The sequence below is a fragment of the Venustampulla echinocandica genome (genome assembly GCF_003357145.1).
Source record: "Venustampulla echinocandica strain BP 5553 chromosome Unknown scaffold_12, whole genome shotgun sequence".
NCBI classification, from domain to species: Eukaryota; Fungi; Ascomycota; class Leotiomycetes; order Helotiales; family Pleuroascaceae; genus Venustampulla; species Venustampulla echinocandica.
In genome coordinates this window covers 477,764-500,884 of record NW_022474217.1, presented here as the reverse complement: position 1 = coordinate 500,884, position 23,121 = coordinate 477,764, and the positions used below count along the sequence as shown (strand labels likewise).

Sequence of the window (23,121 nt, the reverse complement as noted above, 5' to 3'; positions counted from 1 at the left end):
TCGTACCAGGCCCCAAGAAGAGCGGAAGGTTACAGGCGAAGGCTTGCAACTTGGAATTGTTTTGCTGTCGTTCTTAAACCCAAGGCCGCAAGTACGTACGTACGTAGGTGAGTATATATCACCTTTTCGATGATTTCATTAGATGGATGGCTCCCCCTACTCTATGTCATTTTTACTATATGTTCCATTCCAAAAGAATATCCCCAAAAAAGCCTTCACTTGTTAATCAGATGGATTGGAAATTTTAAGAATCTAATTACGTATCTTAATTTCCCCCTCCGTTTACATGATAAGGACATATGCGTTGCATCTACCTTATACATACCGTCAAGCCAGCCATCTAGATTTTTTTTTTAAATCCCTTACAGCAAGCAGCTAGCAGCTTTCTATTTTCATAGCGAGTCCAACCCGCTCTTCTCCCACTCTTGATCCCCATCCCATCTCGGCGGGAGATCGACCTCCCAAATCGGCCGCTCTACAACAGCCACCTCTAGGAGGCCCGTTTTACCATCTGCCTCGCCCGCATCCTCATCGTCCCCGCCTATAACAACCATGCCTAGAATCGGCCGGTATTTATACGTATGCCAGTGCCCCGCTTTATCTGCACCCTCCTGCTGCTGGTGCTGATCCTGTTTCTCGCGCCGTAGCTGCTCCAGCGCTGTGGAATGCTCGTCCTCGCCGTCGACATCCATAGCATCCGAAGAGGAGGTATTATTGATATCGTGGTTTACGAGGAGTTCATCATGCACGAACCGCTGCGTTTTACGCGATATACCGGTTCCCAGTTCATGGTCTGGGATCGCTGAGCCGGCGCCTGTGGAGGGCTCTTTGCCTTGCTGTCGTTTTCGCTTTTTGCTGGGTGTTGCGGCAACGACACCGCTTTCATCTGTGCTGGTGCTGGTGGTAGTTGGGGAGGGGAAGTCGACTGAGATGTCGAACATCCACAGCCAGCCTACGCCGTAGAGCCATACGCGTTGTTCTGATTCCGTGATGTGCCAGAGACAGCCTTTGGCCTGGTCACGGTTCTTGCGGAATTCTTCTGGGAAGACGGCAGTTGGGTTGCGCCGGGACCATGCGCTTAACCCGCCTTTTAGGACTTCGAATTCGAAGATTTCAGCGGTGGCCGTGACGACTAGGAGGCCGTCTTCTCCGGCTGATGATGGGTCATGGGGCGTGGCACCATTTGTCAACTTCCTCTGGGATGGTTTACGCGTTGGCCGGAATGACAGAACGACCGGTGCGGAAGGAAGACGTGGAATTAGAGTGGCGGAAGGGTTACGTGCCCAGTGTTGCCCACAGGCAGTTTTTGGCTTGGATTCTTCTTCGCTCTCCGAGTCTGAGTCCGAATCTGAGTCTGAAGATTCGGAGGATGACGCGGCATCTTCGTCCTCAATTGCGTCGGTCCCCTTGAGGTCCTCGTGTCCAGACAAAACAAACGTGTCGATGTAACCTGCAAGATCACTGACAGCCAGTATCTTACTATCCCAGGAAAACGCAGCTTGCGTGACCGTTCTGTCGTAACTGCCAAGGCCTCCCAAAAGGATAGATTTTTCAATGTGTCGGTCGATTCGGCCCAATTTTAAAAGCCGCGGGAGGATCGTGATAGATGACGCGGACGAGCTGCCTGAGGAGATAATCCGCCCAACAGCAATTTGGCTATCGGGACGAACGATACTGAGCCATTTGCCGTCTGGTGAGAATTGGACGAGTCGCGCTCCAGATGATAATGTTGCTGGAACAGTAACCTTTGAAATCTTGAGTCCGTCTCCGTCATCCGGTCTTCTGGCTCGGAGCTGGAAGACTTTCACGTCTAAGGCAGTAGCCACAGCCAGTAGATCGCCATCGGTGCTTAGAGATGCAGAGGTGATGTTCGCCTCCCCTTTGATCAATATCTTGGCCACCAATTTTCGATTTCGCGATGCGAACTCTTCGTCAGCGTCTTCTGAATGCGCATGGGGCTTCCCTAGTTTGCCTAACCGCCATATGTAAACTTCCCTCTCCCACCAACTCATCATGAGTCTTTTCCTTGGTGCACTTTGGATAATGGATTCTTGGGGGAGGAATGGTAACGCTCGCTGGTTTTCAAATCCAAATTGGTTGAGTGGTAAGACCGTGGGTGACGCATCAGGACCTTTTTAAGATTAACATGTTGTTGGTAACATCAAAACGAGACCACTTACCTCCAGAGACAACTACGCTCATTCCTCTACCCTCGAAACTTGCCATAGCCTTAACATCATGATTATGATATCTCCGATGCGATACCTCTGCCCATCGTTTTGCTTTTCCAGCCTGCTTATAAACAACAGTTCGTCTGTCCATACCGCCACTAATGATGGACGAGCCATCGGAATTTATAGCTAGACTCAGAATATCTTGACGGTGGCTCTTCATGCGTTGCTTGAGAGTGTATGTCTTCCCGTCCCAAATTCTTAACTCCCCCGTCGAATCGCCCGATACAATCGTCCCGTCTTTAAGCGTCTTAACAGACCAAACTATTATTTCTTTCGGTCCGCCTACGGGCCCCTGACCCAATGACATACTCCGTATGGCCGTCCCATTTCGAATATCGTATATACGAATTGTGCTATCCGAGCAGCCGGCGACGACGATATTTCGGTCTTGGAAGGTGACGCTGATAACCTTCGCCTTCTTGGACGATGGTCTTATGAGAACTCGCTGCAATTGGAGATCCTCGTCTTTCGTCGAATATAGCACCAAAGCTCCATCCGTACAGCCAGCAATGAGATGCTGTCCTTGCCATTGACCCGTGGTAGCAGCATTTTTCTTGTCCTTCACCGGCGCCAAAGGTGGCTGTGCAGCAAGACACCATATATCTCCATGGGTCCCACTTGCTTGTCGGAGAGGCCGACCTTTCTCCAGATCCCATTCCGTCACCGTCGTGGTATATCCTATGCTGAAAAGCCTAGATTTTCCAATGATTGTGGTGCCGTGAACCTCCTCATCTGGATCCTGAATCCAGACCAGACCATCAATACTCCGGTCTTTGCCTCCACGAATGACCATCTCCTGGAGCCATGACCCATTTAACGGATTCCATATCTCAATATCTCCGTTCGCTCGTCCTACAGCAAGTCTTGGGGGGGTGGTTTGTCGGTCGTCGGGGATGTGAGAATGCGAAAATGCCAGTGCATTTATCGTCGAGGGAGGGTAGTGCACGAATCGACAGCGGTGGATATCCATGGTGCTGGTGGAGGGGAAGCCGATTGAGGGTCCTACGATTAGGAATGATAGAAAAAAGTTCCTCGAAGTTTCAGTGGAAGATAAAATGTTCGCGATTAAGGCACGGACCATACCTTAATCTGGGCGGTGAGAGGACAAAAGCCACACACAATCTGCACAGCCACTCAGCCACACGAGGCCACAATGTTGTGCCCGGGTACCCACGGGTTAACACGCATTCTTAGACAAGTCTGCCTTAAATTCGAATTCGAAGAGAGCTGGCTTCAAGTCTAATGTAGTTTACTTGAGGCTTTCATGGATAAGTGCTGGGTATCACAAAGTATTGAACATGTTCTTTTCTTTGACCTGAAAAGTTTATACCAAATATATCGCGATAAGAAATCCTTTTCAACTCCATGTTTTCCGTCAAGATCTACAAACAAAGCCCAACACGGATATATCATTGTTTTACAGGTAAACTCGGATGACAATAATTATGGTGGAAGGGTGCTTGGTGGTGGTGGGCGCTGAGCTGCAAACGATGGTGGCCCTGGTGGAGGCATTCTTGTGGCCACTGGCTTAGGCGGCAATCCATTTCCTCCTGGTCCAAGAAGAGCTCCAGACTCAGCTGCTTTGAGCATAGAAGTGACGGCAAGAGCAAATATGACGGAAAGTCCAACGAACATCCATTGCAAAACTTGCATTGCCATGCCCGCAGACGCAGTAATGCTTGACCTGGACACGTTGGCGCTCCAGTACTGTAACGCCGCTGAGGACTCAGTGATCGACACCGCTGAAGCAATAGCCAGTCCCACAGAAGCCCATACAAAGCTTGTTAAGCCCCTCCTGTAAAGTTCTTGTCGCTTGGTAGACATATCCGTCAGACTGCTGCGTGAACGTTTGGCAGACCACTTGAAAATCATGAGAAATGCGACACCGAGCAGAAAAAAGCTGCCCGCTGCAGCCAAAAGTGGAAGGAAAACCTTTGTCTGTAGCGGTAATGCCGCAGAGAATAGCCCTGAGACCCGGGTAATGTCTGTGTCGCTAAGATTCATTGTCGAATTAAGTTTTAATTGCAAATTTTCAGGCGTAGTTGATACCGAAAGATAGCAATTCGATCCTGCGCCAGCGTGTACGCACATACCTGTTGTATTGGTCAATTTGGGACTATAAAATAGCGGGATACACTTACCAAAGTAACCGATACGTAGCTGGACTTTTGTCAAGGCACCATTTGAACTACCAGTCTGCTCTTGAGGTGTGATTAAGAAGATGTTTTGTAGCCCGGGCGAATTCGATATACAGCCGGTGAGAGATAGCACTAGATTTGACACACATATTAACCCATCCGCTTGGTTCGGAGAAAAATCACCAAAATAGATAAGGTTACCGTATAAAAGTAGGATAGGGACCATAATCAAATATGAGCCATATTTCCAGTTCACATTTGCTAAAACAGGTTAACTTACACACACAGTATTTAAATTTAGGAAGTGATACCCATGCGTGATGGCTTTGATGCCATGATGGAATTGTCTTCGCTCAATGTTTTGCACTAATGATGTGAATGTAGGAGTTGTACAGTCACGGAATATGTCTTCGTCGAAATATTGTGCGGATAATAATATTTAAAATATCAGAGTGCTCAGCTTATATGAAGAGCTGTTCAGGTTGGCTAGCTTTGCAGAGAGGAGAGTTTATAACCGTTTATAGCTTCTAAGATCTCCTGTGACTTAACCTATGTTTTGGAGTAACCCAATAAGCGCCATGAAGGAAGTCTCAATCTACCCAAAATAGTCGCAATGGCCGCGTACAAGGCTTCTCGAGTTCCCAGCGAGCCAGCACTTGTACAAACAATTGTGGTGACAGGGATAGCCTTGGAAGAACGCCCTGAAGACATATTCTCGGCCAAATTGATATGTGTTGGTAGCGTTCTTTCCGCCACTTACAGTAAGATTTTTGGTTCCAACATGTCAGTGAAACATAATAAGCCTCATAGAATCCTGAACTGCGCTCACGGAAATGGCTCCGCCACATTTTGTGGAGCTGCATAAACTCAAAATGATCAGCATGAGGGTGAAGAATGAAGCAGTGCAGCCTCCACAATTGTTAGAATAGGATTTTCATTGAAATATGCCCTTGTTGCAATTTTAGCCGTTGTGCACACCCTGGCGGTCCGACCATGCTTCGCCATAATAAAGCCATAGAAAAAGCCAATCCGCACGTCTAGCGCGTGGAGCAGCTTATTAAATTTGCAGACCGTAGCGAGAGCCGCGAGATTAAGCGCCGGAAAGGCTTTACCAGTTCCCGGATGTGCTGCTCTGGCTGTTGCTGGAGGTATTGAATCGCGAGACGCCTAGTCTACCGCTGGATAAATTGATTTGTTTCAACCGTGGCCTAATAAAGACAACGAGTTTAGAACCAGCTATACCCAAAGCCCGCTAATTTTCGGTCGATGTGGTGTATTCAGATTTATAGACATTGAAACGGATTGATATGTGGGTTGTGATTCATTTCATTCTGTCAATTTTTGTGGCTGCTTAGTTATTAAGGCATTGCAGAAATTTCACATACAACTCATCATGTTAAAAAGAGGATGGTAGAAGGAATTTTAGAACAATAACAAACGAAACACATTCAATGTCCACTACCAGCCATTGTTTAGTGGTCGTAACCGAAGATTCCGATGACTTAAGCGTCGTTTCGTGTCAGCATAGCATTGATCTTGACCATCTCAAGGAAGTAATGTATAGCGAAGGAGGTTGCAGGAGTCGCTATGTATGAGATAGTGTCTTGCTTGGCGCCTAGAACAGAACTCTCCTCGCCGCTTTTATGCCACTTAGATCCCATCTTTGTGGGGCGGTTTGATCCATCAATGCTGCCCAATCTATTTCCGTCCTAGGCTTCATAATATTGCCATATTCCCAGTAGTCCGGATACCAACCTGCAGTCTCCCAGTCGATAATACCAGTGATATGATTGGACCCATCTATCATAATGTTCTGCGGACAAATATCACCATGCGTGAAAACAGATACACTAGAGCGTGGAAGCATGTCGGGGAGCTCCTTAGTAAACCTTCGCCCATAAAAGTGGTGATAACGTTCACATATGCGGGTCCGTACAGCATGGTCATCCAGCAAGGGCCTAGGGGGGTCCTCGAGATCTTTGATAAGCACATCGTTGGTAGGAGAGCCATCGGCGGAGCATTGGAAAAGATGATTCAGCTCAGACGGCTTCGGAATCTGTCGCAGTTGAGCAATTAAAGCCCAAGTCTCATGGCAAAGACGTTCTTTTGTGACATTATCGAGCCCATCCCAAGACAGCTTCAAGGTCGAACCTGGTACGACATCCATGCATAATTGGCCAAAGACCCTGGTAGTACTGTATGATGAAAGTTGAAGTTCGGGCGTTGGGAAATCGGGGATATGTTTCTTCACGAGCCGCATGGCCATTTTCTCGCTGCGCGTCACTCTGCTGCCCTGTTTACAGATAACGTCATCATCGATGAGCGACACCGTGGCTCCGCCTTGTATGCTCAAGAAACGGGGACCGTAGCCGGGATATTCAGGAACTAGAACAGGTTAGCATCTGCTGCGGAAATGACCTCTTGCCACAGGTGGTATGTACTCTCGAACATTTTCACTAGCTTTACTGAAAACAGTGTGGCCGTGGGATTGCGGTACCACACGAATTGCGGATATCTTTGGCGGAAGGATAATTGCAATGCTTGATGGTTGAATCGAGTTGATGGAGTTGAGGCTGACGACTGGGGTGGGCTTGTGTGGGTATTCGCGCTTACAATAATACTGTAACCTTATTTTCACTGCACCGAGAATATGCCGGCCGTTTTGCTGTTATCCACAACGTAGTGGAGAGGACCATCTTGGAGGAAAAGAAAGAAATTAACAACTCTAAAGTTCTCAAAGTGTGGGGAAGCTGTGAATACAGGTATTCGCCAAGAGAAGTGTGGCTACTCGAGTACGCCTCACTTAGTGCCAACAGCCCACTGTTGGAATGTTGGAATGTTGGCCTTGACATACGCAAGTCGCATCAAAATCAAAAATGGCTGATCGGTGTGTTATTACGCGCCCGCCTGTGGCAGTGACGAGCCCATGTTTCTAACCCTCGATAGAAAGTCTATTGCTGCTAGTCCAATCAGCCTGAGTATGTGTATAGCTTTGCGGTATAGAAGTTGGCTGCGACTCTACGACCCGGCGATACCGGATGAGCCCAATTGAAGCCCACCCACCTGCGCCAGTCTATGAAACAGCACTTCAACCGCGATCTTGATCATCATAAGCTTCGGGGATACGTTCTAAGGCGTGGAAAGCCATTCATTGAATCAGCCAAGCCGGCAAAATCGGCGCATATGCAACGTGAAAGGCTAACGCTTGATGGCCATCGGGAGCAGGTATGTGTTCGGGCTGACGACACTGGTAGTATTTCTTCATGCTAACTCCTTCACAGGTCGAGTCCCAAGTCATCATTGACCTCCAGCTTGCCTTCAACCACCAAATAAATAGCAGACCGAAGATAGGACTAGACGACGTCGTGAGCAAAAGATGATTGAGGATAGGGGTGTCACCAAGGGAACAAGGGGTCGAGTCCCGATTGCTTGGTCGGATCATGCAAAGAATAAGTTATACAAGTCCTTGTACCTCGTAAATCAGCGTCTATACGTTCCTGTCTACGTAGTACCTCTTAGGGGAATACATCCGGTATACATTTGTGTGATCATCTATACAAAATGTCAAGAATTCCTAAAATCGGCCAGTTTTGGGATTAGGGGGGCTTCTCAACTTAACTTCTCAAGATATTAAGGAAACACCGAGCGCGTATACTAGAACACAATACGGTAATACCTAGACGACAATCTCTTATTTAGCAATACGTCTATTGACGAGATCCGGATTGGATCTAGGCGCCTAAGTACGATACTCGTGACATTTGGTCCTCCTTCTAGTTCAAGGGCTATCGCATTAACGCGTCAGGGTGCTACAGGTAATCGTAGGTATAGAGGTAATGTTAATAGATCTAAGGATCATATACTCGGCAATAGAGAAGATAAATCAGAGGAGATAAAGGATCATGGACCTGGAAATTAATCAGATGATATTAAGGATCATAGACCTGGCAATCAGGAGGATGATATTGCGACTGCCAAGCCCCAAGGTACAGTATACAAACCTAATCTTGTATAGCTAACTGCAAACTGGCTTTGATAGAATGCATCCGAGATTCTATGGAGGTTTCCTCTGATAAGGATAACAATCCATTGTTTCTTATTAAATATGCTCTCCCTCAATCGAACATAATTACCAGGTTTCTGAAGAGGATATATCATTTGGGTACTAGCACCAGAACACCATACCCGTATGTCTCGCAGTGAGCGAATGTCATAAAGCAATAATATACACCATGCTGCAAGTGATGCATTTCATCGTGATCAGGAAAATCAGAGAGCGATTTTGGTATAGGTGGACAAAAACAACTTATTCTGCAACGGGTCGGCAGTGAGCATGCAGATGTCGCCCTTGGAAGTAGGGGAGGAAACACTCTCGCCACGTCAAATCGCCCACACTGTGAGTATAATTGTCAGTTATCTGCTTTGAACTTCTGTAGGTCACGTGTGTCTTACCTGGTCCCGTCAAGCTCGAGATCAAAGCGTCGGAAGAGCGCAGCGAATGTGAGGTATAGTTCACAGTTTGCAAGACTATTTGATAATTAGGGGGATATCCTTGATTGGAATTGGAGATTAAGGGGGGTGGGGGGTAATTACTTCTGACCCATACACATTCTAGGCCCTTTCGAGAACGCAACGAGCCATTTTTCTAGAGATGCCGAATCTGCCTGGAGCCAGCGATCGGGATCGAAGTCCTTGGGATTCTTGAAGATATCTGCTGAGTTATGGACGAAGCTTCCGCTTATTCCTACGATGGTCTGTGTCCCGGTAATCAGTAGGGGTGGGAATAAAAGGAGGGGTGACTTGCGCCTGAGGGGATATAAGAACCGCTGATCGTTGCCCCTGACGCTGGGGTTACGCGTAGTAAGGGCGAGGCCACGTTGGGACTGATGCGAAGGGATTCCTTAATTACTGCAGTCTATTATTCTTTAGCGGAGTAATGAAGCTCAACTGGAACGATCTCACCAAAAACGGGAGCTTCTCTAACACTTCCAACTTGGGTGGATTTTCAAGAACCGGCCAATGGCTCCTTAGCTCTTCCTTCAGCCTTTCGACCAAGGCTGGGGATTCGAGTAAGTGGAAAGTCCCCAGCATCAAACCGTTCCCGGTCGTGTCACCGCCACCAAACATCAACGCCTGAGCTTCTTCGTACAGACTGCCAGCAGATGGAAGTGGTGCCCCTTTCTGGGCCTTGGGATCAAGCAGCTCATGATAGATGATCCGGTGCGGCGCATCCTGTAAACTGTCAGGGTTATTCAGAACCTCCGTGACTTGAGAACCGAGCAGTTGCTGAAGGTGAATCAGGCCTGAAGTCTGTGGACTAGTTATGACACTGAGCCATGGTGGCATGTTGAATACTGCCTTGCGGATAAGGCTGAAGTGCTTGAAGATGACGAATGCCGGCAAGGACGCCTCCATGGCCTCGATGATGGGAGCTTTGAAGTCCGGCTCGGAGATGGCATCCACGGACTTAGCGAAGCAAAACGACGTGATGGTGTCCATGGTAAAACAGCGGAGCCCAAAGAAAAGGTCGGAGGATTTTCCTGCGGCATTGTTGGTCTCTAGGACTTTGCACAATCGATCAATCTACAAGACAAGTTAGTCGCAAATGGGTCGGTGGTAATCGGGTGGCGAGGAAAGAGGGCGTACATGACTCTGAACAAGGCCTTGTAGCTCGTAGATTGCCCGGCGAGAGAACAATGGAGCCATGACATCTTTTCGCTGCTTGGATTCTGCGTACGTCAGGAAGCCGAAGGACGAGCGGTCTTCCCCAAAGCTGTGATAGAGGCCTGCCTCCTTGTCCCATCGGTTGTTGTTGTTATATATCTCATGATATGCCGAGGGGTCGGAGAAGTGAAGCTGTGATGTTGTTAGGATGTCTCCAATGTGAAAGCCGCAGATAGTTTGCGGTTAGGCCGCTAGTATTTCAAAGAAACAATTCCCATCAAGGGGGAGCAAGCCGTGGAACAACGGGATGAAGCCTACCTCATTGGGCCCAACACGGACAATCTTGCCTTATAGCGAGGGTCAGTCTGTAGTTGCTTATGGTGCCTTGAAGCTCATGCATCGCTTACCATATTTCTTATGCAGCTCCTGTAACACGTCAATCCATGACCGTCCACGAAAGACCTCCTGATATGTCTTATACCAGGCGGTGATTGCCGCGGCCCTGGGTCCTGGAAACCCAGCCACCGGGTGGTAGAAGACGTTGTAGATACCGGAGAAGATCTTCTGTAACAGCCACGCGGAGAGGAGGCCGATGGCGATAACGACTATCTTGGGCGGGATCCCAGGGATAGCCATTACCGCCGGAACATGCAAGAAGGAGAGCATGTACATGTACTGTACAATACAATACAGTACAGTGCTAGGGTAGAGGTCTGCTACTTGATGCTTGGATCAGCTCTGAATTCCTAGCTTGCCCGTCAGATATGAGAAGTAGAAGAGCACGGGAACACGTAGTACAAGTAAGTCCGTAGTGAGGAGCAAGCGGGTGGGGGGGGGTTGATGGGCGAGTGCTTGAGGAGTAGTAATGGACCCTACTACCGGGTTACAACTCGCGGGTCAAGGTCAAGGCTCCTCGCCCACGTCAGGCATGGGGAGTTGGGGAATTGGGAACCCATCCATCCCCAGCCATGGAGCCGGTAGAGAGTCCATACGTCGTGCATGTACAGTACATACCACTGCCCAGCGCGCGAACAGCGCTGCAACGCTCGGGGGGGACCTCAGTTGGCGCATTCGGCCCAAGGTTTAGCTTCCCGGCGGCCGTTCACTACTGTACGGAGGATGGGCTGCTGTGGCCGTGGCTTACTCAACGAGGCAATAATGGGCCAGTAGTGCTTCGTCGTGAGCGAAGTGGATTAATGATAACCATGCTGGGCAAAGTGGCAAAGCACTCCGTACGATGGTCGCCGAAGGGTCCCTTACTAGCGCGGTGTTGGCACGAGCAGGTGGTCGATAGAGTCGCTGCGTAGATCCCGCGATAGGGATGGAAGGATGGATGTTCGTTCTCGGTATACACTACGGAGTGCTGGGTACCAAAAGCCTTGGTGATACTGGTTATTGGTGAAGCCCACCACTTGGGTATATTGGCGATGCGTTTCGTTCTTGAATCCGGCTGTCCAGTTCGCCATGGAGCCAGATACTGTATATCGGAGTAGGGAGCGGAGGACTAGGTAGTAATTGCGTATGGCGTATTGCGTACTACTAAGTACTGTATGGCGTGGATTCTTTTTTTCTGCAGCAGAAACTGGCGCTACACTAATGCACCACGGACCGGGACATGGGACGGAACTGCCGAACGCCTATAACGACACGGCACCGGGGACCTATGATAGTGTAAATGATATTGGATATTGGATATTGGATATGGGAAACCCTGGGGGCATGGCGCTACGAGGTACGCTATACGCGATAAGTCACTGTACTGTGCTGTACTTTACCTAAGGTACTTCCGTATTAGCGTGGTACTATGTACAGTACATGTACATGTACGAAGTACTGCTGTACAGACTGGTAAAGGGTGGTAAAGGGTGGTACAGTGGTACGTGGGACGCTGTACTTTTTCGTATATACTTCCTACAGTAACCGAATGCTCCCCCTGTGCTTCACATGCTCCCCTCCGTCCTTCGTATTTTACACGGCATACTCCGCACATACACTACACACTACACACATACCTAATGTAGCTCTTCACATGGTGAAACATCTTGGGGGAGGGGTTTTCGGGTTTTGGCTACCTGTACATGTACTGTATGTACTGTACGTGCAGCACCAAGCAGCACTCCCTTCTCATCCCCTCCCCCCTTCCAGACTGCTCCGTACCCACCAGTCTGTTTATTATCTACCTCCCTTTCGCTGCCCCCCTTCCCCCCCCTCCCCTCCAAATCTGCAGCCCTAGAGCCTTCTGCGCACTCCCGAGATATAACACCATCTACGCTCCTCTTCTCCTCTCGCCCTCATCCGGAGCTCTACTCGTAGTTCGGACGGCCAAGCTGGAAGACCGCTATGGCGGGCAACGGATCTACTGCCGCAGCCGCTGCCGCTCCTACGGCCACTACCGCAACACCGGCCGCACGCAAATCCACTTCACCGCCAGCTGCTGCCCCGCACGCTGCTCGTAGGGCGACACCTCCAGAGTCCTCGTATCAAGCAGCAGCTCTGGAGTCCCAGTCCCAGTCCCAGTCCCAGAGCATTTCACCAACAACATCGATACAGGAACAACAGATGTCAGGCCCTGAAGAGGATATCCCCGTAGACTCCGCGTATGAACAGGACGAGGGCGATGGCGACTCCGCGTATGACGCCGGCTCGACCCAGACGGACACCACGTCCCTCCTCTCCGACATCACCAAGTATCGCTACGAGAACAATCGCCGCTATCATGCCTACAAGGACGGCGAATACTGGGGCCCCAACGACGAGAAGCAGAACAACCAGCTCGACATCGCGCATCACATGTATCTCTTGATGCTGGGCGGCAAGTTGCATCTCGCGCCAATTCGAGAAGATCCCCACAACGTGCTGGATGTTGGCACCGGCACCGGCATCTGGGCCATCGACTTCGCGGATCAATACCCGTCGTCGCAGGTCATCGGCTTCGACCTGTCGCCCATACAACCGTCGTGGTTGCCGCCAAACGTGCGGTTCGAGATCAACGATGCCTGCGCGGATTGGGATTACAAAAAGAACAGCTTCGACTTCATCCACGTCCGCACCATGTATGGTAGTGTCGCGGACTGGCCCGCATTCTACCAACAAGCCCTCGCGTTAGCTACCCGCCAATCTCCCTACTTGATCGTGACGCCTTTGCTAATAAATCTGCAGTCATCTTGCCCCTGGCCAGTGGTACCAGCAAATTGAGATGTCCGTGGTTCCCGTTTCTGACGATGGCACTATCTATGAAGGCCATATATTTGACCAATGGGGTAAGATTTCCCTCGAGGCGGGCGACAAGTTTGGAAAGGATTTGCGAATTCACGAGCAGGTCAAAGGCTACCTCGAGGAGGCCGGCTTCGAGGATGTAGTCGACAGGGCTTTTAAGATGCCAATTGGACCCTGGAGCAAGGATCCGCATTTGAAGCAGATTGGATTGTGGAATCAGTTGCATTGGCAGGAGGGGATTGAGGGCTGGTCAATGGCTTTGCTGACGAGAGTGCTTGGAGTTAGGCCCCTATGCCCATGCTGCTAGTGCTTGAGCTGACTGGTCTCCCTTGTAGTGGTCCTATACTGAGGTACAAGCATATCTCGGGAAGATGCGAGAGGCTTTGGTTGACCGGAGAATACATGCGTATCATGTCATGTAAGTTCCTCCTTCCACCTCGATATTCCGCCTTAAATGGGGAACGGGTATATAGCTTTCGGCAGCTAACTTGTCCGATGAAGAAATGTCGTCTACGGACGCAAACCTATGACGCAGGATGGTTGAGAATATTGCGTCCATTACTGCTCTCTTTAGAGCAACTAAACTGGGGAGAAGATGGCTCATTCTCAGGTCGTGACTCGCTTGCAACTGGAGCATGAGCCTGGCCACGAAAGTCCAGCTTATACCCAGTTGACCGACAAGTACTTTTCACGAAACGATTCCGGTACCAGCAGTACTATCTCTTGTGAAGTCGTGCGCCATCTAGATAGGTTCTAGTGTTAGAACTAGAGCTAGGGTCAACAGGCTAGGCATGTAAAACCAGTCTTGGTCGGGGCAGGAGTTTTGAAGGCCTACGTTATGCCTAATATAAACAAGCGACATGTGTTTGTGGTGGATTCTGTATATCAAGGCCTGCATTTCCCTTCGCTGTACTTTGTACTGCTATCGCGTACAAATATGCAGAAACGGGGTAAGAGGTTACTGTCTTTTGCCATATATACGAATTTAATGCAATATACATAGTCAAGCGGTGGGTTGATGTCATACATTTTACAATCCATATTTGGTAACCTTCCAGAAGCCACCCCCGTCTTCCCTCGACCACTGATGGGGGCGCCTCCCCCGCCCTGCAGAAGCCGGTTTTGGTAATCGGCTGGTGCGAGTGCGTCTAATGTTGGTTGATTGTTGGTGGCTGTTGTTGGCGGTTGGCGGTTGGCCGGCTGTTAGGGCTAAGTTTAACTTCGGATTGTTATGTCGCTCAACGAATTCGCAAAATGTCCTCCACAGTAGGAATCGAAATGGAAATTGGTTAATCTTGCATGCTGTCTATGATCAAACTTCTGTACTAGGCTGCCCACTGTGATTAGTTTGTTCCTGATTTAGCGCTCTCGGGTGCCACGACGGCAGATAATAAAATCAGAACCTCGAAATCTTTTGGGCAAATACGAGAATTCCCCCTACAAGATCAATAACAAAAACTACATTAACTTGACTTATACACCGAGGTCCCTCCAATACTTACCTACCTGAAAGGCGTAGCTCCACAGGTGTATACAATTAGATCCCCATAGCGCCCAGACCACATATAGCCCCTTCCCCTGCGATCCACCAGCTCCATACCCACTCCTCGGCTCTACCCATCGATGGTATCGTCCAGTCCTTGGCCGCACACATTGGAGGATTCATAATAACTAAAATAAGGAATTTTTCAAACAACAAACCAGCGGCTTTAGCTCATATGGGAGAGGTTAGTTACCTTGTCTGGATAAATCCGAATTTCTCACTAACACCCTGATTCTAGCGTTAGACTGAAGTAAACTTCGGATTTCATCTAATCTAAAGGCACTGTGTTCGATCCACAGAAGCCGCAAACATTCTGCGGGTCTTGGTTCACCAAGATCATTCGAACATTCTTTTTTTTCCTTCTTTTTTCTTCTTTATTCCTTGGCCCCTTCTGAAGTTCTGCTTCATGCTGTGGTATAATAAAGTTCTCGGGTTTTTTTTGCGTTTTGCGATTGTCGCTTATGGGAGACGAGACGAGAAAATAAATTGGTGGAATTGTGGGGTCATCCCTAGGAGCTCGGCGCTGAGCTTTGTTGGATATATTTCATTGGGAAGAGATCCTTGGGGTTTAGGGGGTAGTGGTTATGGGCACTGTCGAGACCAGAAATCTACCAGCTCTCTAACACCACGTCCCTTCCCTCCACCAAAACTCCTTTTAGCACACTATTTCCATGCCCCATTTTATGCATTCCGATGAATGACCCTACACATCTAGAACCATCAGGCCAGCCAGCGGCTTTAAAAAAAAGTTGGTACTGTTTATAAATTCAACTATATGCAACTTATCCTATGAAAAACGGCCTACTACAGAAAAGGTCGGGGAGATATCGTGACATCGTAGCAATAGCCACCACCGCCTTCGGTTGCCTCCTGTCACCGCCCGAATCACCGGCAACCCACGCATCTACTTTATAAGGCCAAACAAGCAAAAGGCTATTACTCGACACAAGGGCCGGCCTCTTGGCGAAGTGGTCAAGGATCAAATTGTGTGTGCGAGGTTGGAGAGAGTTACTGTCTTTATCTTAGAGAGATCTCGAAAAAGGCTCAGCCAGCAAAAGCATAAAACTCAGTTCGTCTGGTTTTAGCCAGTGGCGGGCGCCGAAAGGCGCTTCCTGGATTTTTGCATTTTTCATTTCCTAGTCTTTTTTTATTTATTATCGCGCTTTTGTTTGCAACTTCGTTTTCGAGTTTGTTGTTGTATTCTTTTGCTAGTGGAAGGGTGCGTCTTCGGTAAACGGTTTACCGTCCCGGAGATATTCACTTAACTTGATCTCTGGAATAAATCAAGGGCCGTGTAATGTCGATGTTAAATTTGAATTATTGAAAGTTTCTCGCGCCTAAGTGAGAACCTTGAGAGAAAACCTGCGTAGTGATCAAGTATGCAAAATGCAAAAGGAAATTCAGGGAATTTACCATCAGCGGGCGCGTCTCCTTTGATGATGCGATGAAGCTTATCTGGATGGGGCATTCGCTACCTTCACTCTCTCGGCGCTATCTATAACGATATCACGCCCTATAATATCTTACTCGATGAGGAGGGTGATACACCGCCCTTATAGGTTTTGACATTAGGGGTTAATCTTCAGGATTGACTCTCGAGACCTGTATTCACTCGAAAACTTGTTTTTCAAATTGATACCTATATATTATGCCTCTCAGGCCCATTCGATTAATTTCCCAACTGTCTAAGGCTAGACTCATAAAAGTAGCAGTACTGGAGCCTACTCCGGAACGCGAGATGATATACTTCTCCAAAAGTCACATCTGGCACCTCTGCCGCGATCAAAAGTATAAGCATTAACCATTGAGATGTCATTTTCCAAACCGGGATCAATATACAGCAAAACTTCAACAGATTGAGGTGGCAATGGCAATGTTACATTGACCTCAATGCCACCAGTCTGGTTGAGATTGATCATATTAGGAGAGGAGCAGGAATATGTCGGCCAATTAGCTGCTGGGTTCCCGGCGTTGGGAGATGGCGGAGACCTGCCATTCGCGATGGCGGCACTTATCGACGGGTTGCTAGCGGTGACAAAATTACCCCAGATGGCTAAAAATTTAGTGTGAGTAGATTTCTTCAACGAGAGGGAAAGGAGGGCTGAAATGTCTAGACTGACCTTGGAAGGCTTTCACAAAGTCGGGTCCTTGGTTTATGGTTGGTGGTCCAAAGTAAGCACCCATGTCAGTCGAGTGAAGGGCATATGGTACCGAATATTGGTATTTGTAGGATTTCAGGGAGCCTTTCGCCGAATACGCTTCCGCCAACCAATAGCTTGGGCAGGTGAATGTAGTCTCAGAATACATATTCTAATTTCGAGTTAATCCATATCTGTGTTCGCTAGTAATAGAAGACACTTACAACGGCATTTGTTCGTGGAGCAATAGTGGCGGGATATAACTTCAGCAGTGTTGATTTGTCACGACTTGTGAGCTGTGGAAATACCTCGCTCACCCACGCAACTAAATCGCTTTGTGTAACTATAGCCGGGTTCACGAAAGTGTCTCCTTCATTCGCATTATTCTTTAAACCGTCAGCATAGACTCCAAATCGCTGTTTGCATTTACTAACCCCCGCCATGTGTATCATGCCATTGACTCTTTTCTGCAGTAACTGTTGACTTGGTCGTTGCTGAATAAAAGTTCCGTCTGTCACAGGCAAAAATGCCCAGCTTCCGTAAACACCAGAAGCAGATACATTGAAAGAGGCTTGTTGTAGTGTAATGGTGTCTTTTGCCACTAAACAGGAAAAAGTGGTTTGCGCAGAACCTTTCGTGGGCCCAATAGGGCAGCCAGCCGCAGTTGCAAAAGCGTTGTAGTATTTCGTTGGCACGGGATCCGAGTACTTATGTTGCATAGGCAAATATGGAGAGGCCGTAATCGACTATGGAAGGTCAGTGATTAATTTCCTCTTATGGTCCATTGATATCGAGGCCCACGTACGTTCGAAAAGAGTGAGTTGCCGAGGGTGCCACCATACGCAATGTTGTGGAGCATCACGGAACCACCTCCTGCTGACTCCCCAGAAAGGGTAACGCGGCTTGCATCTCCACCAAAGTGACGAATGTATTTTTGTACCCATTTCAAGGCTAGATTCTGATCGAGGATACCTGCATTGACAACTCCCTTGCTGAATACCTCATTGGAAGATAAAAAGCCAAAGGCACCGAGCTTACGATGTCATTAGCAAATGTATCCATGAAAAAGAAAATGGAAACATCATTACCCTATATTGTATCGTAACACCAATAAAGGCATTTTGATTGGCGTTTATGATAGATGTGAGGTCTTGTCGGCCATTGCCGCCGCCGTACCCACCACCATGGATGTAAACCAGAACTGGCAAATTTGAGGCGGTTGATGGTGCAAACACGTTGAGGGACAGGCAGTCTTCGTCTCCAATAGTGCCGGGGTTTGACATAAATGGCTCCCTGCTATTCATGCTCTGTGGGCATATTGGTCCAAAGTCACTTGCAGCTATGACACTGCTTCTGTTCACAGCGGGAGTTTGAGGCGCCTGCCATCGGAGTGAACCGGTTGGCGGGGCCGCATATCGAATTCTAGATGGAGAATTATTAGAGTCTATGGTAGATTAAGGTATAAATCCAAGTCGATAACGCACCCCTTGAAAGTGGTCAAGCCTGTTGCGGAGTCTTCAACACCTTTATATATTGCATAACCCAAGTCAACTTGTAATGCTCCCAAGCTGAGGGTTGCCAACCATAACCAAACACCAAGGAATGCGATCATAGTGACGAGAAGACAGAATTGGACTTTGATTCGTGATGGAACTGGAGTAATATTCTAGGGATTTAGTGCTTTATATCACATATTTGGATCTTCATTTCGTCTATCACATTCATGCTTACGAGGTGGCGCGATGCTAGTCCTCTTTTCCGAGCCTACAGCCTGCGGTGTAAGATATTGGTTAGCTGCGTCGGAATCTCTTTTCAGAAGGGAGCCGAAGGGCACTGATATCCCTTATATCGAACTGGACCGAAGTGCGACGATTGGTGTTGGTAATGGGGTTGAAAAGGCGACGCTAAGGGCGAGATAATAGCACCCACAGTACATCGGGCTGGCACAGGAACACCGTGGTTATACGAACAGTGAGAACCATGTGACAGGACTACCAGAGGAGCCATTTCTTACCAACCACATTAGAAATCCGCACAGGTGGGGCGCGGGCAGCGAGGGCTTACATATTTCGAGGCCGTTTGTACTGCGTGGGTTCAGAAAACCGAGTCGGACTTATCGGGAGCACGTTAGGATAGGGGCAGAAAGGTTCAATATCTTCAATCTCGACGAGGGAACTCCTATACGCAAAGTTAAAAAAGCGACGCCGCATCAAAGGGGTTAGGAGAGACGCGACAAGATAGTATATAAACAGCCTGGCCGAGCTTGTGGGAGACTCGACGCGGCGCAGTACTGGTTACACCAAAAGCACATGAACAGAGTCATCGCGGGCCGGAAGGGAATTTAGGCTGAGTCAGCGCCGTGATAGAGCGCGATTCGATTACCATAGATGGTCTCTAGGATGTTCTGACCTCGCTGGGAGTCACTGGGGTGGAACTTTGGAACTCTGGCTCTATAAGTGATGAGGATCATAACGGATATTGGAGCCGCATTTCACCCACCGTATTTCGTACTCAGGAAAAGCCAGCACTGTGGCACGTTACTCCGCAACTAGCAAAGATCCAATGTTGGGAATACCTTGTTCCCCCACAACCCTATAGACAAAGCCACATAAATATACGTACCATTGTTTGGAAGCTTTAGAGGCGAAGCCTGACGCATCCGAGTGGTGGAATGATACTGCTCTGGAAGCCACACAAGCCATACTTGAACAGTCCCGGATTTAGAGTCTTGTGGCGGCGGGGTGGTGGACAAATGGATAACCTCTGCTCTGTACGTACCTTACCTAGGTACAGAGTACTCCGTACTGCGTTGCCAGAGAGGGATACACAATAATCGCTGATGAAGCAACCACAATCTCTTCAGCTTATCCATCCCAAGGATGGAGATTAAGATGTGTCGCGTTGTTAGAGCGCATGAGCCGATCATAGGGTTTTCTCAGGAGATATCTAGGATGGTTAAGGTTAGTGATCTGGAGAAGGACGGCGTGAAGACGCCAATCTTACTCATCCTCCAGCTTCAACGCTACGCTACGCTACCCCCGTAGTCAACGAATATAAATGGCTCACTCGCCCTTTCTCATAAAGTCTCACCACAGAAAAAGGATATCGCGAAGCCTATCGATCAATTGAGAGCCCGGGACAGGAAGCTATTCATTGCCTTACCTATTCTCTGCAACCATGAGTGCAAACCGCGGTGCCAAAATCGCACTGAGCTGGTCTGTACACCCAGGCCTCTCATATCTGCGTGCTCACCAGGAAAATGGTTGACTGTTTTCAATTAGGCTCGATGGCTCCCGCGCCCAGCGTATCGTCTGGCTCCTCGAGGAACTGAACCTCTCATACGATCTCAACATCTACAAACGCGTCGACATGCGCGCCCCATCTGAAATGAAGCAGATCCACCCTCTCGGAAAGTCTCCGATCGTCACAATTAAGTATCCGGGCGTACCCGAACCTCGCGTCTTGGCTGAATCCGCCAACATTACCGAACATCTCGTTGATAACTTCAATGGGGAGAAACTTGTTCCAAAACGGTTCAAGGGGACTGAGGATAAGTTTGGTGGGGAGACGGAAGAGTGGGCGAGGTATCGCTTCTTTATGCATTATGCTGAAGGAAGTCTTTTCCCGCTTCTTGGAACGCAGATTCTTATGGATGGTAAGTGTTGAACTTCTTATCTCCCACTGATATTCCATAATAGCATCGCAATTGCGACTATTTTCATCGTATCATTGATATGCCAACACCCTGTCTAGCTATCAAAGCCGCCCCAGTCCCATTTTTCATCAAGCCCTTCACTAGCTTCATCGCAGGCAAGGTCTCAAATGAATACCTGCAGGGTAATTACGATACCCATTTTAGCTTCCTAGAGAGCCAGCTTGCCTCATCTCCAGAATCGGGGACCTTCCTTTGCGGTAAGGATTTAACAGCAGCGGATATTTTGATGAGCTTTCCTATCCTCGCATCTTTCAAGTTGGCAATTGGCAAGGAAAAGTATCCACTTTTGGCTGCCTATGCGAGGCGTTTAGAGGCCATGGAAGGTTATAAGAGGGCTATTAAGAAGGTGGAAGAAGCCGAAGGCAGTCCCTACAAGTTGTTGTGAGGTCGAAAAACGAGTAATTCTACATCAGAATCTCGATATGAGTAGTCTCTATGTCTGTCTTTGGACCTGAGCAATCGCTGATTATTGCAATTAATGAATACCTCTACATCTTCCGCACAATCCCCAACACAATCCAGACACAGCCGTCGTTTTGTTGTGCCTGAGTGCTTAGGATCCACGACTCCTGGCTTATGATGCAAGATCCAAGACGTACCTTCCAGCCTCTATTAAACACTAGTGCGGTCTTGGTGAAGTCGTTGATGCACGGCATCATCATCCCCTTGAGCATCTTTACCGGAGGTTTGTCTTCGTCATCTTCCATGGTAATTGCTATATCTATCAATTATAATGAGTAAATGACAATACGAAGATTGAAAATGCGCTTTAGATGCCTCGAAGTCATGTTTAGGAGGTGGGAAAAGGAGCTACAGGCTACTGAATGCAGCTGGTATACATAAAAGTAGCCCTAATCTAGCCTTCACACCACTATACTTTCATCATAGCCAGTGTGGATAACAATGCCAAAGCCCAGGAAACAATCGATCTTATCAACGAGGTCGTGGACAACATTATCAAATCCAGGACAGGTTCAACAACTTACTTGCAGGTATCCCAAGGGCAAAGAAGAAGCTGGAAAACGAAGACAGCAAACATACCTGGGTATTACGCTGGGTTTCCCTACCAGGGAAAATATACTTATGATACTAGAGTTACGATGATACTAGAGTTACTTGCCCTGGAAAGCCGTGGCTTGGCTTCTTATGCTCTAGTTTATAAAAAATAACAGGCTGCCATAGAGAAGAATTACTTCAGTCGGTTGAATCTGCGAGCATCATGCTTATATAGTATTGAACAAATGATTAGTCGATAGCGGGGCTCATAAAGCACATATGGCTATACATAGAGCCCCGAGCATACACTTAAGCCGTTTGCATGGACATCAAGCCACAACCCCATCGTCAGTGGAGCAATGTCGAAGCTCCTTTCCATATGACCTTTGGGCTAAAGCGTAATCGCCGAGTTACGGTATCATTACTCCCCATGGCGAGGATATGCATTAGTTAGGCTTTGCCCGGATAGTGCTTGATTCTATATCCTGATGGTAGATACGGAGGGAGGAAATAGGTTGGGGTAGAGCATGACTTCAGCGGCTTCTCCACTAAATATATAGTTTCTACACCATTGTCTACACTTCGACTCGATCTTAGCCGTCCACAATCCGTTTATATTCTCAGGTCTTTGAGCTGGCACGACTACCCCGGCGTTCACTGGGATGGAACATCTTAGTGCCGTTAACGATGACATCAGCTCATCCTTAACGAGCTGCTGACATCTTTCCCTTCTTCCTCTACTGATATTGGCAGAGCTTAGGGTAACTGTGAGCTTTGCTTAGGCTGACACTTGTCCCTGGACGTGTGGTGGCCTCGGTCCCCTAGTAGAGAGGGTCAGAATTCGTGGAATATTCGAATTTTAGCACCCCTTTGTTTTGGACACTACTAAATTTAATTACAAAACAAGCCCATAAGAATATAAAGTCAATTACAAATAAAAGGTCTGTCTCTTTACAAAATTTATTTTGTGTTGTGTTGTAAAGGTACTAGAACCACATATCACTAGATTGTCAAACACATTATAAACACATTATAAACACATTATAAACGCAACACAGCCCCTGCCTACACTTCAAAAAGCAACCCTATTAGATGGAGATTGAAAAAGGGCCGCAGGAGCCGTCGCCCAATCGCGAGCGAGAGCAAGCGGTTCAAACAAGCCACGAATTATTTTTGCTACTGTTGCAATCAACTGTCAGACAACGAAACAAGAGTTTTAAACATCACGTTGGTAATACGAGTCAATCTGGGGAAGAACAGAGCTCTACAGCGATGAGCAACGAGAATTTGGAATCCCTTCGCTCAGAATCCCTCGGGGGTCGCGATGAGGTACGAGGCGGCCTATGACCGTGGTTTCTGAGGCTGTCACCCGGGTGCAGCTGACTTCATTCGGATCCGGGGACGCAGTGCGGCTGTACGAAGTTGGTTATACTGCGATCAGACTCCGACTTATTTCAAATTCATGCTTGCCGGATTA

The 23,121-nt window shown here is 48.2% G+C and overlaps 8 protein-coding genes across 8 annotated transcripts; 3 read left to right on the top strand and 5 right to left on the bottom strand.

Annotated features, from left to right (window-relative positions):
* Positions 1-392: 392 nt before the first annotated feature.
* Positions 393-3,204, bottom strand: BP5553_09931 (WD40 repeat-like protein; the record flags this gene model as incomplete). The annotated part of the gene is made up of 2 exons (XM_032018554.1): positions 393-2,131; positions 2,181-3,204. 2 exons carry the CDS (start codon positions 3,202-3,204, stop codon positions 393-395), a joined length of 2,763 nt encoding a protein of 920 aa, XP_031865391.1.
* A 473-nt stretch (positions 3,205-3,677) lies between these two features.
* BP5553_09930 (uncharacterized protein) lies at positions 3,678-4,708 on the bottom strand (the record flags this gene model as incomplete). Its single annotated transcript, XM_032018553.1, has 3 exons — positions 3,678-4,327; positions 4,376-4,504; positions 4,684-4,708. 3 exons carry the CDS (start codon positions 4,706-4,708, stop codon positions 3,678-3,680), a joined length of 804 nt encoding a protein of 267 aa, XP_031865390.1.
* A 1,279-nt stretch (positions 4,709-5,987) lies between these two features.
* BP5553_09929 (uncharacterized protein) lies at positions 5,988-6,823 on the bottom strand (the record flags this gene model as incomplete). The annotated part of the gene is made up of 2 exons (XM_032018552.1): positions 5,988-6,757; positions 6,814-6,823. The coding sequence occupies 2 exons, from the start codon at positions 6,821-6,823 to the stop codon at positions 5,988-5,990; spliced, it is 780 nt and encodes a 259-aa protein (XP_031865389.1).
* Positions 6,824-7,447: 624 nt separating this feature from the next.
* On the top strand, positions 7,448-7,752 carry BP5553_09928 (uncharacterized protein; the record flags this gene model as incomplete). The annotated part of the gene is made up of 2 exons (XM_032018551.1): positions 7,448-7,597; positions 7,654-7,752. The coding sequence occupies 2 exons, from the start codon at positions 7,448-7,450 to the stop codon at positions 7,750-7,752; spliced, it is 249 nt and encodes an 82-aa protein (XP_031865388.1).
* A 1,000-nt stretch (positions 7,753-8,752) lies between these two features.
* On the bottom strand, positions 8,753-10,672 carry BP5553_09927 (Uncharacterized protein; the record flags this gene model as incomplete). The annotated part of the gene is made up of 7 exons (XM_032018550.1): positions 8,753-8,766; positions 8,825-8,899; positions 8,979-9,126; positions 9,335-9,955; positions 10,019-10,228; positions 10,355-10,383; positions 10,444-10,672. The coding sequence occupies 7 exons, from the start codon at positions 10,670-10,672 to the stop codon at positions 8,753-8,755; spliced, it is 1,326 nt and encodes a 441-aa protein (XP_031865387.1).
* A 1,704-nt stretch (positions 10,673-12,376) lies between these two features.
* BP5553_09926 (Uncharacterized protein) lies at positions 12,377-13,796 on the top strand (the record flags this gene model as incomplete). The annotated part of the gene is made up of 4 exons (XM_032018549.1): positions 12,377-13,137; positions 13,196-13,532; positions 13,588-13,670; positions 13,754-13,796. 4 exons carry the CDS (start codon positions 12,377-12,379, stop codon positions 13,794-13,796), a joined length of 1,224 nt encoding a protein of 407 aa, XP_031865386.1.
* A 2,720-nt stretch (positions 13,797-16,516) lies between these two features.
* Positions 16,517-18,545, bottom strand: BP5553_09925 (Carboxylic ester hydrolase; the record flags this gene model as incomplete). Its single annotated transcript, XM_032018548.1, has 7 exons — positions 16,517-16,848; positions 16,916-17,105; positions 17,158-17,319; positions 17,368-17,679; positions 17,739-17,966; positions 18,022-18,355; positions 18,418-18,545. The coding sequence occupies 7 exons, from the start codon at positions 18,543-18,545 to the stop codon at positions 16,517-16,519; spliced, it is 1,686 nt and encodes a 561-aa protein (XP_031865385.1).
* Positions 18,546-20,110: 1,565 nt separating this feature from the next.
* Positions 20,111-21,033, top strand: BP5553_09924 (Uncharacterized protein; the record flags this gene model as incomplete). Its single annotated transcript, XM_032018547.1, has 3 exons — positions 20,111-20,148; positions 20,215-20,588; positions 20,687-21,033. 3 exons carry the CDS (start codon positions 20,111-20,113, stop codon positions 21,031-21,033), a joined length of 759 nt encoding a protein of 252 aa, XP_031865384.1.
* Between the last annotated feature and the right edge of the window lie 2,088 nt (positions 21,034-23,121).